The 16,705-nt window shown below is 47.2% G+C and overlaps 2 protein-coding genes across 9 annotated transcripts in view; both read left to right on the top strand.

The window, feature by feature from the left end:
- Nucleotides 1-777, top strand: part of PASK (PAS domain containing serine/threonine kinase) — a 50,868-nt gene extending 50,091 nt beyond the window's left edge. For all 6 annotated transcript variants that reach the window (XM_026449077.2, XM_026449080.2, XM_026449079.1 and 3 more), the window contains one exon: nucleotides 147-777. In XM_026449077.2, the coding sequence (XP_026304862.1) occupies nucleotides 147-304 (158 nt within the window). In that variant the 3' untranslated portion in view covers nucleotides 305-777. The remainder of the gene's footprint in view (nucleotides 1-146) is intronic.
- Nucleotides 778-4,571: 3,794 nt separating this feature from the next.
- Nucleotides 4,572-12,497, top strand: MTERF4 (mitochondrial transcription termination factor 4). 3 transcript variants are annotated; one of them, XM_023195122.2, is made up of 5 exons: nucleotides 4,572-4,645; nucleotides 6,975-7,473; nucleotides 9,445-9,629; nucleotides 10,386-10,817; nucleotides 12,325-12,497. In XM_023195122.2, exons 1-4 carry the CDS (start codon nucleotides 4,625-4,627, stop codon nucleotides 10,788-10,790), a joined length of 1,110 nt encoding a protein of 369 aa, XP_023050890.1. In that variant the 5' UTR covers nucleotides 4,572-4,624; the 3' UTR covers nucleotides 10,791-10,817; nucleotides 12,325-12,497. The 3 variants fall into 3 exon arrangements, with proteins under 3 accessions (XP_023050890.1, XP_023050889.1, XP_023050891.1); XM_023195121.2 differs by having other exon boundaries at nucleotides 12,322-12,497; XM_023195123.2 differs by lacking the exon at nucleotides 12,325-12,497 and having other exon boundaries at nucleotides 10,386-11,343.
- Nucleotides 12,498-16,705: the final 4,208 nt, after the last annotated feature.

Here is a 16,705-nt window from a genome sequence, read left to right as displayed (position 1 = left end):
GATCTGTACTTCCGGGACATTGCCAGTTGGATTTCTGAGGGCCCCACCTGTAAGCTTTTGTTCTAGGATTTCTTGCGGTGAGAAGCAAAGTATTTTAGAACCTTAAGATGTTAGTACATGATACAGTTACCTTCTTCTTTCTTCAGAAAGTGGAGTTCTGTCTGCTACAAGTCTGGAGATGGGGAACAGGAGCCTGAGTGAAGTGGCCCAGGCGCAGGAGCTTTGTGGGGGGCCCGTTCCAGGCGAGGCTCCTAACAGCCAAGGCTGTTTGCATCCTGGGGATCCCCGTGTGCTGACCAGCTAAACACCAGCTTCTTGCTGCTTTTCTCCACTTGGTTTGGAAAATCATACAGTTTTCAGCTCCATCTGTTTGGAGAAAATACATTCTCAAGCATCCCCAGTTCACCTTCTAAAAACGCATGTCCAGGTTTGATAAACGCCAGAACAGAAGACAGTGATGCTGTATTATTTTAGGCTTATTACATAGATTTGGAATTCACTTTTTCCATGACCTAGAAAAACACATTCCAGCATTCAACTGTTTTATATTATTAAAGGACTTTTAATTTGTGAGCTTCTGAAGGCATGAGTTTTCTCTTTCTCCTTTTGTAGATGTGTGTGTTTTGTTTCCTCTGACTTGGCATATGCTCATCTGAGCGATGGATGTGACAGATATGTGAAATTTGTAGAACTGGTTAGTCAAATGGCCAGACTATTTCATTAATGTATTTCCTCAAACGCTTTTCAAATTAAAGCACCTTTGTTAGTAAACAGTTATCCTGACTTTGATGTTGTGAACTGTTCCCGTGTGCTAAATGTGAGAAATGCTTGATTTCCTCATTTTTCCATTTGTGCACCCCACTTGCCACAGCTGGAGAGAAGTCTAGCCTTGGCCATTCTGGGGTTCCGTTTACAAGCGGTCCCTGCCAGGGGTAGGTCTAGGGCTCTGAAGCTTACTCCCATCTGGTTAGATTGGGGAAGGTGGTGTTCTCAGGGACCTCCCTTCTGTCTGGGCTCTGTAGCAAGACTCTGCTGTCAACATGTGACTGGCTCACTGCCAGCAGTTCCCAAACATCCCATGGCTAGCCAGCTCCCACCTCTGTCCACGTGAGGGGTTTCCTGGCCCAGCCCCCACCTCTGGTCTCTGTGAGGGGCTCCAGCCCTGTCTATTCCTCAGGGCTGCTCAGGTCCCAGGGTGTTTCTCAGATACTCAACTGGCTGCTTCCCTCTCTTAGGCTCCAATCCATCCCCCCTCAGACAGACTTGGCTAGGTCAAATACTTACAATTGTTTTATTTCATGTCTGTGTTAGAGAGGAGGGCATAGCTAGAGGTGAGAGCAGAACCTTTCATTTTTTTTTTTTTTCCCTGCTGAGACAGTAGGAAAAAACCCAAAACCTAGCCCCACGCTTTTCCCACATGTCATCACTTGCAGGCTGTTTTTCCACATTCTGAGACTCCTGCCCAGAACCCTCTGGAAGCTGCCTGGGGGCCAGGCTTCCTCCAGCGTGGTTCTGAGCTATTTCTAGTGGTTATTTAGGAGGCACTCAACTGTTTTAGGATGATCAGAGCAGAGTTAATTTTAGTTCCATCTAGTAGGATATGGGATATTGCCATCCCTTTCTTCAGAAAGTGCTGCCTGAGCCTCACTCCCACCACAAGTGACTGAAGGAGTTGGTAGGGAGTTGTGGGAGGAGGATCCTTCTCTATCAGGGACATTAAAGGTACAAGGGTTTTAGAGGTGTGTAGTAAAGTCAGTGATGTTTACTCTTCAGAATTCAAATGAGTTTTCTGATGTTTTAAGAACTCCACTTTGTAGTGTTTATGATGCTTATAACATGGAGGATGTTATAGAATGGTGTGTATTTATTTATTTAGAGACAGTCTCACACTGTCACCCGGGCTGGAGTGCAATAGTGCGATCTCGGCCCACTGCAACCTCCGCCTACCAGGTTCAAGCAATTCTCCTGCCTTAGCCTCCCAAGTAGCTGGGATTACAGGTGCCCACCACCATGCCTGGCTAATTTTTTGTATTTTTAGTAGAGATGAAGTTTCACTATGTTGGCCAGGCTGGTCTCAAACTCCTGACCGTGTGATCCGCCCACTGCAGCCTCCCAAAGTGTTGGGATTACAGGCGTGAGCCACCGCGCTTGGCCAGATTGGTGTTTTCAAAGAGGTGTTTAATGGGTTGAGAATGCGAAGTCCCAGCTTTCCAAGAACTGTTATTTCTTTATAAGAAACAATAATTAAAGCTTATCTGACTTGATGGCAGTGGAAGGTCTGGTATTTTGCAAATGTTCTTTGCAGAAAGAACCCAGAGAGGAAAATTCTGAGGCTGACAATTTTTCCACTCCATTTTTTTTTTTTTTAAGATGGAGTCTCACTCTGTCGCCCAGGCTGGAGTGCAATGGTGCAATCTCGGCTCACTGCAACCTCTGTCCCCTGGGTTCAAGTAATTCTTCTGCCTCAGCCTCCCAAGTAGCTGGGATTACAAGTGTGCATTACCACGTTACCCGGCTAATTTTTGTATTTTTAGTAGAGATAGGATTTCACTGTGTTGGCCAGGCTGGTCTCGAACTCCTGACCTCAAGTCATCCACCCATCTCAGCCTCTTAAAGCGCTAGGATTACAAGCATGAGCCACTGTGCCCAGCCCACTGCATATTTTTAAAGTATGGCTCAAAAGAGCAAAGTTTTCACACAAGACTGAAGGTGATGTCAATTTTTTTTTTTTTTTTTTTGAAACATACTTTGGCTCTTGTTGCCCAGGCTGCAGTACAATGGCACAACCTCGGCTCACTGCAACCTCCGCCTCCCAGGTTCAAGCGATTCTTCTGTCTCAGCCTCCTGAATGAGCTGGGACTACAGGTGCCCGCCACCATGCCTGGCTGATTTTTGTATTTTTAGTAGAGACAGGGTTTCACCATGTTGACCAAGCTGGTCTTAAAACCCCTGACCTTGGGTGATCTGCCCACCTCGGCCTCCCAGTGCTGGGATTACAGGCGTGAGCCACTGCACCTGGCCTCATGTCAATTTTTCATAGTAATCCCTGTGTCCCAGCTGTCATTTTATTTCTAGAGCTAGATAACCTGTTACAGGTTCCTTGATTCTTTCCAGGGAGTTGGCGTGGCTCATGGGATTTTCTTAGGCTTTTGGTGTAGCAGTAACACAATTTATTGTGAGATGTTGACAGCTAAGTATTTTGAGAAGAAAATTACAGTGTAACAACAAAAGCAACCATTTTTTTTTTTTTTTTCGAGACAAGGTCTTGCTCTGTTACACAGGCTGGAGTGCAGTGGTGCAATCACAGCTCACTGCAGCCTCAACCTCGTGGACTCAAGTGCTCCTCCCACCTCAGGCTCCTGAGTAGCTGGGACTACAGGTGCAGGCCACCGCTCCTGGCTAGTTTTTGTTTTTTGTAGAGACAGGGTTTTCCTATGTTGCTCAGGTTGGTCTTGAACTCCTGAGCCCAGGCGATCCTCCTACCTCAGCCTCTCAGAGTGCTGGGATTACAGGCGTGGGCCACTGCGCCCTGCCAAAGAAACCAATTCTTTAGTTCTACACAGATTGGAACCTTCCTTTTCTTTGATATAATCCTTTTGTCAAAAGATAGTTTTACAGAAACAGTTTAGCACCCAACCCCGTGCCTGGCGCAGAGCAGATATGTAAATGTGTACCCATGCAAGAATCAAATCCTTTATGTCAGTCCAGAATGAAGTGGATAAAACAAGAAATGCTTATAAATTAAGGCTTTGGTGGCAGGATTTAGGCAGCTGAGAAAGCACACCTTTTTATTCTTCACAAGCATCACCTTTTGAAAGATGCCTACGCTCTTACCCTCAAACATGTCGAGAGAGGAAATTTAAGAATGAATACACATTGGGCTGTAACTTTACTGTATTTCACCCTAACAGGGAACCAGACCTCTAAGTTGGGAAGGCTTTTGCTTATAAAGGGAAATGTGCCATAATTCCTGTCATTTCACTTGGGTCTTTTAAAAACGGCAAATTCTCATCTTCCGCTGGCTGAGAGTAAAAAGGACAAAAAGCCTAAAGACTTCTTTGTGTGCGTAGGTGGCCCCGCTGTTCACGCTGAATACAGATGTTTACACAATGAAACCTTAAATATCTCTATCTGGAACGGAATCCATTTTTCCTGCCTCGGGGAGGATTTCTGCGCTCTCGGGTGAAGTTCCTGAAGCAAGGAACCAGTTCCCCTCTACCTGTATCTACCTGTCCTCTTGAGAGGAATTCTCAGGTCATCTGAAACACGAGTATGGGCCAGGACGACCCATTCGTTCACCCAGCCCAGAGCTCTGCGAAGCGGGACACGGGCAGTGCAACGGGAACGACCGGACGCCGACGCCGCAGAGGACTGAGGCCGCGGCAGAGGCGGCGGGGCGGTGACGGGGGCGACTCCGGCCTCCCGGCTTTGCGGAGGGGCGGCCCCGGGACACCTGAGCCCTGCGGGGTCGTGAGGGCTCAGCACAGGTACGGGCCGGAATCATGATCCACCAGCACCGCGCTGGCGCTGGGAACTGCGGTGGTGACGGACCGGGGGCCGGAAGTGAAGGACCGGGGAGGACGGCTGCTTCCGGCGCCGTAGCTGTCGCCATCTCCTCCGCGCCATGGCTGCGTTCGGCCGTCAGGTGAGGTTGCACTGGGCGCGGGGGCTTCTCCAGGTGGCAGACGGGCGGGCAGCGACGCAGAGGAACTGCGGCCCCCGGGTGTTTCACGGCCAGGTCGTGGAGCCTTTCTGGAGGTCCGTGCACGATTACCTGGTTTTGGCATCCTGGACCCGTGGCTCTGCTCAATTTTTGTGGGGTATAGAGTTGACTTTTTTTTTTTTTTTTCCTGAGACAGAGTCTCACTCTGTCGCCAGGCTTGAGTGCAGTGGCGCGATCTCTGCTCACTGCGGCCTTCGCTTCCTGGGTTCAGGCAATTCTGCTTCAGCCGAGTAGCTGGGATTACAGGCGCCCGCCACCACGCCCGGCTAATTTTTGTATTTTTAGTAGAGACGGCGTTTCACCGTGTTGGCCAGGCTGGTCTCTAACGCCTGGCCTCAGGTGATCCACCCGCCTCGAACTCCCAAAGTGCTGGGATTGCAGGCGTGAGCCGCCGCGCCCGGCCTGAGTTGACTCTTGAACAAGAGTTTGAACTTCACAAGGACGGTACCATGTATTTACTATTCATTAAGAGGAAGCGGAATCCGCATAAAGGTCTTTAGGCTCGAGCCCAGCGACTGCCCGGTGTTCCTGGCGGAGGGAGCATCTGGACAGGGGAGGCTGGAGAGCAGCCAGGACTTGGGCTTGGCAGGCTGGTCCCGGGGCGACAGTCGATGACGCTGGAGAAGGGGTTGGGACCGATGTGAAGGGTTTAGAGCAGGGGTTCCCCAACCCTCCATACCGGTCCCTGGCCTATTAGGAACCAGGCTGCACAGCAGGAGGTGAGCGGCGAGTGAGCCAGCCAAACTTCGTCCGCATTTACAGCCGCTCCCCTCGCTGGCATTGCAGCCTGAGCTCCGCCTCCCGTCAGACCAGCCGCCTTAGACTGTCACTGGAGCGCGAACCCTATTGTGAACTGCGCCTTTGAGGGATCTAGGTTGCTGCTCCTTATGAGAATCTAATGTCCGATGATCTGTCACTCATTGTTTCCCATCACCCCCAGATGGGACCTTCTGGTTGTAGGAAAACAAGTTCAGGGCTCCCAGTGATTCTACACTATGGGGAGTTGTATAATTATTTCATCTTACATTACAACGTGAAAATAATAGAAATAAAGTGTACAACAACTGTAATGTGCTTGAATCATCCTGAAACCCCTCAGCAGTCTGTGGAAAAACTGTCTTCCCTAAAGGCAGTCCCTGGTGCCAGAAAGGTTGAAGACTGCTGGCTTAGAGTGCCTGGATGATTTGTGCGTAGTTTATTAAGCACCACCCTGAACAGCTGAAGACTTTTGAGTCAACTGGGATTGTGTATGCAAGTTGATTAACTACTGTGACTCTTGAACAACACAGGAGTTAGGGGCACCCGACCACCCCGACACCAGTTGAAAATCAGTGTATAACGTTTGACTTCTCTAAAACTCAACTACTAGTAGCCTACTCATGACTGGAAGTCTTACTGACAACATAATCAGTCCGTTAACACATATCTTGTATATCTATTGCACTCTGTATTCTTAAAATAAGCTAAAGAAAACGTTATTAAGAAAATCATAAGGGCAAAACCTCGTCTCTACAAAAAATACAAAAATTAGCAGGGTGTAGTGTGCGCCTGTAGTCCCAGCTACTCAGAAGGCTGAGGTGGGAGGATCACCTCAGCCTGGGGAGGTCAAGGCTGCAGTGAGCCATGATTGCACCACTACACTCCAGCCTAGGCAACAGAGTGAGACCCTATCTCAAAAAACAAACAAAAATCCTAAGAGAAAAGGTATTTACTATTCATTAAGAGGAAGTAGATCCTCATAAGGTCTTTAGGCTGAAGTGGAGGTGGAGGAGAGGTTGGTCTTGGTGTCTCAAGGGTGGCAGAGGTGGAAGAAAATCCACATATAAGTGGATCCGAGCAGTTCAAACCTTTGTTCAAGGGCCAACTCTGTATCCCACAAGCTTGTTCCCGTGGAAAGAATTTAAGAACATGAATCTGGAAAGCAGTCTGAGTCCAGTCTTTTCTGGCACACATGACCAGGTGACCTGGTTCTTCCTTTTCCTCCATGTCCCTGCTTCCATCCTTAAGGCTGCAAAAGCTAACAATATTGTACCTGCTTGACTCCCATCTCTGTGACCTTGAAGTACCCTGTTCTCTCTATGTGAGCTTCCTTCTCAGTAGGCTTCAGTTCAGATATGATTTTGCAGATTGCTTTAAAAACTGTATGTTTGTGTGGAGCCAAGGCAGTAAGTACCCTGGCTCAAAAGTCTTGTGGTGTCCGTTATACTGGAATAGTGAGGAATTAATTGTCTTTTGGTCCCGTGTCTTATAGGTCCTTGATTGGCACCGCCTGATCCCCCTCACCTGGGCGTGGATGGCTAGGCAGACTCCTCATCTTGGAGAACAGAGAAGGATGACAGCTTCCTTGTTGCGCAAACTGATGACAGCCTCCAATGGAGGGGTCACTGAGGAGTTCTCTTGTGTTAGATCCAATAACTATGTGCAGGAACCAGAGTGCAGGAGGGATCGTGTTCAGTGCCTCCTTGAGAAGGAATGGACTCCTGTGGAACAAGGGTCCTCGGAGCTAGAGAGGGTCATCAGTTCCCTCCTGGACATGGGTTTCAGCAATGCCCATATTAATGAATTGCTCAGTGTACAACCAGGGGCCAGTCCTCAACAGTTGCTGGACATCATTTCAGAATTTATCCTCTTGGGTCTGAATCCAGAGCCTGTGTATGTGGTTTTGAAGAAAAGTCCCCAGTTATTGAAACTGCCTATTATGCAAATGAGGAAGCGCTCCAGTTACCTGCGAAAGCTTGGGCTTGGAGAAGGTACAAGATGATGCAGATTTTGGCTGGGTGTGGTGGCTCATGCCTGTAATCCCAGCTCTTTGGGAGGCTGAGGCAGGCAGATCACTTGAGGTCAGGGGTTCAAGATCAGCTTGGCCAACATAGCGAAACCCTGACTCAACTAAAAATTAACTGGGCGTGGTGGCACATGCCTGTAATTCCAGCTACTTGGGAGGCTGAGGCATGAGAATCGCTTGAATCCAGGAGGTGGACGTTGCAGTGAGCTGAGATGGCACCACTGCACTGCAGCCTGGGTGACAGCAAGACTCTCTGTCTCAGAAAAAAAAAAAATGTTATATAATGTGAGAGGAGCCAGAGTTGGGGAAAGAACAACCTAAGGTGAGATGGATTAGGGAAGCTTTCTGAATATGTCAGTGTTCCTGGAGAGGAATGTATAATTTGGCTTGGAGGTGAGGAGTAGGAGTGGCCTTCTGTGCAGAATACATTTCGAGAGGGAAGGAGGAATTAAGACTAGAAGGAAAAATTGAGTGCCAGGGCAGAGACTCTTGTCTACCTTGTTCACTGTGGGGTCTTTAGCACCTACTGCTGTGGTGGGCACATGGTATGTGTTCAGTGGGTTGATGCTGATATGTGATGTTGATAAATATATGGACATATAACATTTGATGTTTAAATCAACATGAAATGGTCTTAGTGCTCTGTCTCTGTGATGTGATGTCAAACCAACATCTCTTGTAAAGACAGATTCCAGCCGAGGGTTTAGATTTACTGTGGAACATGAGAGATCTTGCCAGGTTCCTGGGAAACTGGTGGAGTAGCCTTCCCTTCCACTTACCCTTCACTCTTGCCTCCAACAATATTCACATCTCAAGGATGTTCAGAGTTCCTTGAATCTCTATAAGGGCCTTCTGGAGGAGTTGGGGGTCTCCAAGGACCCTTACCCACTTTGACCAGAGGAGTTACACTATTATTTCTTTGCATTATTGACTCTTCCTGGTAAGATTTTTTTTTTTTTTTTTTTTGAGGCGGGGTGGAAGGTTTAGGACCCACCATTTCACAGCATCTCTACAGGCCTCTTTCTCTAGAAGATAAGAAAAAGGTAGCCTTGTATATTTTTCTTAACAGATTCTCTCTTACAGTGTCATCTAAAAGTTTAAACTTAATACATTATGTGCAGTGGTTATTAATTAGCAAACTCAGTACAGCCTTAAGAGATGAAGATAAACCTAAACTCCTGAAATTCCTCACACATTGAGATAATCGCTAACTCAAATGTTAGGAAAATTTTAATGAACAGTTTAAGTAGTTGACTTTAAGTTTCCAATTACTGAATTTTGCTCAGCTATCCCTAGGAAGGCCTGGAATAGTCCCCGTTTACACCGTTAGTGCAGTTTTAATGGGGCCTCTTTCACTCAAGGCGCCCTGGCTGGGAGAAGATATATGGTGACCCTGGTAACCAGGATGCCAGCGTTGGTGCTGTGTGTCCTCATGATTGCTATTATTGTTATTACTGTTAGGATGATGATGAAACTCCTTTTCATTGAGTTCAGCTTGAGAATGTTAGTTGTGAATGCTTCGGTGACTATTTTATTACAGAAGGAAACATCAACCCAAACCCCCAATACGGAGGAAACTGCTCTCCCATGTTACTCTCTGATCTTTCCAGTAAATGCCTGGGAAATTATTTTCCAAGCGAGCAGGGCAAGAGGAGACCCAAAATACAAAGTTAGCACCTTTCAGGTGGGAGGCCAGAATAAAGCAGGAACATAGCGAGGCAAGGCTGGTGGGTCTGAGGAGTGTCAGGAAGTCAGTGGGGAGATGTATCATTTCCATGGTGCTTCTGGGAAGTTAGATCTGAAATTGCCGCTTGCTCTGTGGAAGGAGAGGATCCTTGTTTGTTTTTAAATGTGGACTTAAATTTGGTGCAGCTCGCTCCTTGGGTTTCTGGAGTATCCTGAAATTATGTGCTTGCCTTTTTTGAATGTTCTGCAGGGAAATTAAAGAGGGTGCTTTACTGTTGCCCTGAAATTTTCACCATGCATCAGCAGGACATTAATGACACTGTCAGGCTTCTGAAGGAGAAGTGCCTTTTCACGGTACAGCAAGTCACCAAGATTTTGCACAGTTGCCCCTCTGTTCTTCGAGAGGACCTGGGTCAGCTGGAATACAAGTTTCAGGTGAGAATGACTGATAGCTTTAGCATAGTTTCAGGTGAGGATGACTGATAGCGTGATTAGTGTAGTAACATCAAGTTTGTCAGGTTTTTCAAATTTAGTAAGGCTCAGTTATATGGATAAGAAGCCTCAGACACCTCATATTTGAGTGGAGGAAGTGAAAGACTAGATTCTCTGCATACATCAGCCAAAGAAAATTTGGTTCTGGTTCTTTAATTTATTACAGATCAAACCTATTCTTCAACTTTTCTGCCGTTAATAATGAATGATCCAGTCCTATTCTGAGAGTCTAAGTGGGGACTCTGAAATAGCTAATTTTAAAATAGCTGAAACCTTCCTGTCCTCTGAATTTATTTTGCATGTTGATTTTGAAAATGTAATTTTAACAGTTGTCCAACTTTTTAGTAACAATTATGACAACTTAGGTGGAATTTCTAGATGTTTTCTGAATGTTTTGCCTATTCTTTCCATATTCATTCTTTTCCTTCCCCGTTTAAAGAAAAATACCACCTCTTCCTCCTGCCCCTTCTCCCTCTTGCCCCTTTATTTCCTGCTCCATGTTTCTCAGGATGAATTTGAAAGTGTTTTGAAACTGCCCTCTGTCACACAAATGTCAGTATCCTAGAGTGGGTATTCTGCTGTCACCAATTAGGCAATTATTTTTGAATCCTTTTGTACAACTTAAGTTTATATGGTTTATAGAATGATAGGTTTCAAGACTCTGTATCTGGGACTCCTAAGTGTGTTTGTGTCTTCCAGTATGCATACTTCAGGATGGGAATTAAGCATCCAGACATTGTAAAGAGTGAGTACTTGCAGTATTCACTAACCAAGATTAAGCAGAGACACATCTACCTGGAGCGACTGGGACGGTACCAAACCCCTGATAAGAAGGGGCAGACACAGATCCCGAACCCGTTGCTCAAGGACATTTTCAGAGTTTCAGAAGCCGAGTTTTTGGCCAGGACAGCCTGTTCTTCTGTTGAGGAGTTTGAGGTTTTTAAGAAGCTCCTGGCTCGGGAGGAGGAGTCTGACAGCAGCACATCTGATGACAAAAGGGCAAGTCTGGATGAAGATGAGGATGAAGATGATGAGGAGGACGATGAGGCGGAGGATGATGATGAGGATGAGGATGAGGATGACGAGGAGGAGGAACAGCTATGATGGAAAGCCTAGAGCAAGGGCCCAGAGGTATCATGGAAGCTTTTCATTCTCTTAAAGCTTTTGGGTCCTTTACTTGAATCTTCTCAAGTTATTTTTTATTCTAAAACTGGTCTCTTGATGAAAAAAATTATAAGTCACCTGAGAGGCAGACAGATCAAACCAAACAGGAAATGCATGTTTGATCTGTTGTCAGGTGTCTGTGGGGAGGGCCCTGTCCCATCCTGAATAAAATACTTACTTTGAGCTATTCAAATCAAGGGCACTCAATACATCAACATTTGGTTTTTTTTTTTTTTCTCTTTTGAATATGTTGGTGATAATTCCGTGACAGTTGGAAGATGGGGTTCGTTCTTCTGGTTCAGGAATCACTTTATATTTCCTTCTAGTGATAAAAATAAAATTACGAGAAGGCAGTGTGAGGTTTTAGTACATCATAGCACTTTATTTTGTGAAAACATGTAGCAGGTTTTCCACAAAAATACTTGTTTTTAATCCAAAAGTATATTGCTTCATAATGGCATTGGTGTACAGCAGAATAAAAGGAAGTTGATTCGTGATGTATTGGTTAATTCTGCAGGCTTCCTAAGGCCAGCAAAACATTGTGGCAGTTTTCTTTATCTTTGTGAAGAACAGCCCTTCCTGTTTGGGGAGGTTGGCTTTTATGTCAGCTCTTGGCCATGGTCACTTCCAGGCCTGGTGTCTCCGGCCCTGTAGTCTGCAGTGCCAGACTGTGCTGGGCTGGAGAGTGCTGGGGAGGGTGGGGGCCAGGGAATGGTTCCATACAGTTACCCCCCTGCCCTGGTTACAGACGGCTCCGAGAACCAGAGAAGAGCACAGGGTCATGGAGCAGGTGGGCTGAAGCCAGGGTCACGGGGAGCTCTCCATGACCCCCCAAGGTGGGTGTGGGGTGGGACGTGTCACCTTAGGGAACTCGGTGAGTCCGAAGAACAATGTGAAGTGTTGGGAACAGAGAAGAGAAATTTGATGTAAGCCAGGGGTGATCCCTGAGGTAGAGGCCTGTCTGATGCCATGAGCTGTAAGAGGGTTTGGAGGATGGGTACATCCTAGAACATTCCAGTTAGCCCCTCCTTAGGGGAAACTGGCATAGGATTGATGCAGAGAGCATTTTTGATGATGGGACCAAAATTCAAGTCTCCTTGGTAGCATTCTAGGATCAACTAGATTCTAGGATCTGGTAGATTCTAGTGGGTAGAGGCCAGGGATGTTATAAAACATCCTGCAGTGCACAGGATGGCCCCACAAGAGAGAATGATCCGGCCTAAAATGTCAGCGCTGAGCCTGAGAAACTCATCTAAGGCCTGGTCCAATAAAGTAATGTGACTGTTCACTCGTGACAACTTCAGATGGTAAATGGACTTAGGATAGGATTATTTTATTTAAAAGAAACATAAGGAGCTGGTTTTTCAGCAGGGTTCCTTTCCCCTGTGCACTGGAATACCCTTGGTAGGTGTGAGCTGCATGCGATTGTGGGGATTCGGCACTGAAGTCTGGGTGCTTTTGTTTTCTCCAGCAGCCTTGTCTTAGAGCGTGACTGCAAAGAAAAAGACTTGTTTTGCAAAAGAAAAGCAGCTCGGTGACTCCCTCCACATCGCCACTGAGTCAGACGGCAGTGGCAGTCGTCGTTTGCCAGTGGAAGGAGTTCCTGCAAAGGGCAGGTGCAGGAGGTGAGCTGACACCTGAGGGGGGCCTTGCCTGTGGGGTTCTCCACTGGAGGACTGGGCAGAGCAAAGATTCCCTTACTTGTACCTGGCAGCCCACATGCAATGGGGAAAAGGGAGAGTTTGTCTTTATTGCCTTGCTTGGCAATAGGCAAAACTGTCTGGAAATGAGACATTTCACTGTGCCAGTGTTTTCATTTTCTCTTCCATGTGGCATCCCGGTCACGGCCACTCTCCCCAGAACCTAGGCTGCTGTTCTCGTGCCCAATCAGAGGACTAAGTAGAATCCTCTATCTGCACCTGGTTAGATGATCAGTCCATCCCAGTTTCATTAGCAAATGGGAAATTCAGCAACTCATGATTGCTTCTTTCATTTTGATACAGAAATAAATCTTTATGCTCCTGACAGTTTTCTGATTCTGTTATTACTAATGTCCTTGGGTGGACTTTGAGTCAAGGAAGCCATTTGAGTTTTTAGAAGAAGCCACGTGGGAAACGCTGTGGTGGCCTCTTTGGAATGTTTCAAGAATGAACTGTAATTCCTGAGCACCAGGAAGTCTTTTTACTAGATATTTAATGTGTAAAACATCCCAACAGACGAGTCCTGTGACAGCACAGCACCAAGCTTGGGACTCAGGAGCCAGTTCTCGTTGACACAAAGGCTTCTAAGCTAACACGGGAGCATATTGGCATTTGCTGTGTGGCTGAGGGGCTTGAGGTCCTAGTAGGGAGTAGAAAGTTTCCTAGTAGATTCACCTACTTTTCCAGTGCTATCACTCGATCTTAGCATCTGCTAGTAATGCTGTAGCTTACATGGACAGACAATGACGGGTCCCAGGGCGGCAGGAAGTCGGCAGTACGTGTTTGTGAACGTGGTTTTCTCTCAGTTCACCCAGTGACCCTTCACTGAGCTCAAGACCCTTCACCGAGCTCCACCTTCGCTCTCAAGAAGGTCTGGAGACTGGGGAGCAGTTCGGGAGTGAAGGTGAGACTTCTCGAATTGCCTGTTCCTTCTTTCTGAAAATGACAAATTGCAGAATACACAGACACATGCACATGAAATTTTAATAAGGATAAAAAGCCTAAAATATACTCTAACTCTTCAAAAAACATTTTTATAAAAGATGAAAGGAAGGAGGCCCTCTTTGTGGCTGGAACGCTGGCTCTGCAGAGTCAGGGCGATGCGGCAGGGCGCTGGCTTTCCAGCTGGGTCAGCCATCATGAGGCTCAACATGAGAGGAGGTGGGATTGGCTGCTCTGGTTGAAACATTCGCAGGGGAAGACAGCTGCTGCGAAGCACGGTGGGAAGCAGATGTGGTGAGGTGTCGCACTGTTCTGCTTCTGAAGATGGGGATGTCTAAGATCGTCTTTACTACCTGATAGCCTAAAACAGTATTACTCGAGTCATGGACTAAAAGGAACCTTAAACATTGTCCAGCCCAGCCCGGGTGTCTGTCTCTGTTGCACTGAGACTTGTAAGGCGTCCTTGCTGCTTCGTGGCAGTGTGCCTTCGCTTTCCAAGTAGGGGTCTGGATAGCTTTTTCCATGAAAATTCAGGGGTCTTTGATGCCCTTGTGACTTGTCATTCAGGGATGGCTTCCACTGTTTAAGGCTGAAGCCTAGGTGATCTCATAGAACAGGGTTCACCAAATATGGCCCATGGGCCAATTTGGCCCCCACCTGTTGTTGTAAATAAGTTTTTATTGGAACATTGCCACAGCCATTCAATTCCATGCCTGTGGCTGTGTCTGCGCTGTAGCCACAGGGACCTCTGGTCTGCAGAGCTGAAAATATTTACTGTCTGACCCTTTCCAGAGAAAGGCTGCCAGCCCCGCTATTGTCTGAGAGTCTGAACTCCACCTTAGTGTTACCATTTCCTCTTCCGAATCGTCCTAGTCCGTAGGATGGCCTGTCGACCTGCACGAGCATCATAAATACACTGGAGGACCAGAGCAGGGGCGGCTGTGTCTGCAACCCGGCTTTCCTTCCAGCATCACCTGGTCTCTGCCCTTCGGCCCCTGCCCCCATCTCTGTTTTGGAAGTGGTCCGTCACAGTGCCTTCTCAATTTATTAGGCCTCGAAGGCAGAATGTTTTCTCTGGCTTTGGAGTGTAAGAACAGGTTTCCGAATACTGCAGAAGCATGGCTGACAGCCTCACTGATCCCGGGGAATGGCCAGCTGTCATCCCATCGGCAGAGGCACAGACCACACCTTCGGGAACAGCAGCCTGGGTGAGGGCACAGGCTGCTTAATGCATCGCAGGACTCATAGGTGATTGGTCCCAGAGGGGACTCTCAGGGCGGGCTGGTGTGTGCACAGGCCTGGCCATCTGTCTTCTAGAGGCCTGAGGAGAGGTCCTAGAGGGGACTGACTCCAGCGAGGACCTTTTCTCTCAGGGTGTCCTTTTTCATCCAGTTTTTAGACCTCATCTTCCTGGGTTTTAGAAACTCGTGAGGTTGGTGGAGTGTAACAAGAACGTCTTAAATCCTTTGAAGAAAAAACAAAGTGAAGCATGAGGAGAATGGTAGGCATTCCCACTCCGCTTTAAATGGGCTGCATCCTGTTTCTCTTAGTGGCCCTCAGGGCCTCTGTCATCCAGAGGCCCCTGCTTTCTTAGAGCACCGGGATTCTACCATATGGCAGTGCACACGGGGAGGGGCAGCCTCCACTGACTACATCCCCATCTTTAGGAGCAGGCGGGCTCAGCATTCCAACTGTTAAATGTGAAATCAACAGGCCGTTCCTCTTCCCTGCCCTCCTCCTTCCAGGAATGACTCGGTCTTTTCTCCAAGGGCACGGCTGCGTCAGGTTGCTCTGGGTTGAAATGAATTCTCATGTTGTTCTTGGGTAGGTGTCTGGGTGCGTGTGTGTCTGTTTCCTGCATTTTTGTGTGTTTTCTCCATTATTTCAAGAATAGGTGTTCTATAAGCCAGTATTTGATCATTAGTTGGGGGTTTCTGATTTGTTTTTACGGGAGTGGATGTGCTAGGCAAGCTTTTAAAAAGATACATTAATATTTCAGGTGACTTACCACCATATAAATATCTCAAACCCAAATTATGTTTGTGGATTCTTAATCCTAGTACACTTAGGCACCGTATGATGAAGGACCGCACGCATGACAGTGGTCCCATGAGATTACAGTGGAGCTGAGGTCATAGCCATGGTACAAAATTCTTTTTTTTTTTTGAGACAGAGGGTCTTGCTCAGTTGCCCAGGCTGTAGTGTAGTGGCACAATCTCAGCCCACTGCAACCTCTGCCTTCTGGGTTCAAGTGATTTTCCTGCCTCAGCCTCTTGAGTAGCTGGGATTACAGGTGCCTATCACCATGCCTAATTTTTGTATTTTTAGTAGAGACGGGGTTTCATCATGTTGGCCAGGCCGGTCTCAAACTCCTGACCTCAAGTGATCCGCTGGCCTCGGCCTCCCAAAGTGCTAGAAGAATTCTTTATGTGTTTGTGGTGATGCTGGTGTATACAAACCTACTGCACTGCCCTGTGTATAGAAGTCTAGCACATACAATTATGTACAGTACATAATACTTGATCATAATTTGTGATGTTACTGGTTTACGTATTTACTATACTCTTCATCATGATTTTAGAGTGTACTCCTTCTACCTATAAAAAAAAGTTGGCCGGGCGCGGTGGCTCACGCCTGTAATCCCAGCACTTTGGGAGGCCGAGGCGGGCGGATCACGAGGTCAGGAGATCGAGACCATCCTGGCTAACAAAAGGTGAAACCCCGTCTCTACTAAAAATACAAAAAATCAGCCGGGTGTGGTGGTGGGCGCCTGTAGTCCCAGCTACTCAGGAGGCTGAGCCAGGAGAATGGCGTGAACCTGGGAGGTGGAGCTTGCAGTGAGCCGAGATAGCGCCACTGCACTCCAGCCTGGGTGACAGAGCGAGACTCTGTCTCAAAAAAAAAAAGTTAACTGTAAAATGGCCTCAGGGAGGTCCTTCAGGAAGTATCCAGAAGAAGGCATCATTGTCACAGGAGGTGACAGCTCCATGTGTGTTACTGGGGGGATGTGGAAGTGGAGGAAGGTGACATGGATGATCCTGACCCTGTGTAGGCCTATGCCAATGTGTGTGTTTGTGTCTTACTTTTTAACAAAAGTTAAAAAAGTAAAAAATTAAAATTTTTAAGAGCAGAATAGGCCGGGCGCGGTGGCTCAAGCCTGTAATCCCAGCACTTTGGGAGGCCGAGACGGGCGGATCACGAGGTCAGGAGATC

This window comes from Piliocolobus tephrosceles, chromosome 11 (genome assembly GCF_002776525.5).
Source record: "Piliocolobus tephrosceles isolate RC106 chromosome 11, ASM277652v3, whole genome shotgun sequence".
NCBI classification, from domain to species: domain Eukaryota; kingdom Metazoa; phylum Chordata; class Mammalia; order Primates; family Cercopithecidae; genus Piliocolobus; species Piliocolobus tephrosceles.
The sequence above is the reverse complement of the archived record's forward strand: the minus strand, read 5'-3'. Positions and strand labels throughout refer to the sequence as shown.

Bases quoted from the DNA above. Each gene is read 5' to 3' on its own strand.
- MTERF4 (XM_023195122.2), top strand. From the start codon at position 4,625: ATGGCTGCGTTCGGCCGTCAG. The intron at 7,474-9,444 runs GTACAAGATGAT...AATGTTCTGCAG, and splicing joins AAAGCTTGGGCTTGGAGAAG to GGAAATTAAAGAGGGTGCTT. The intron at 9,630-10,385 runs GTGAGAATGACT...TGTGTCTTCCAG, and splicing joins AGCTGGAATACAAGTTTCAG to TATGCATACTTCAGGATGGG.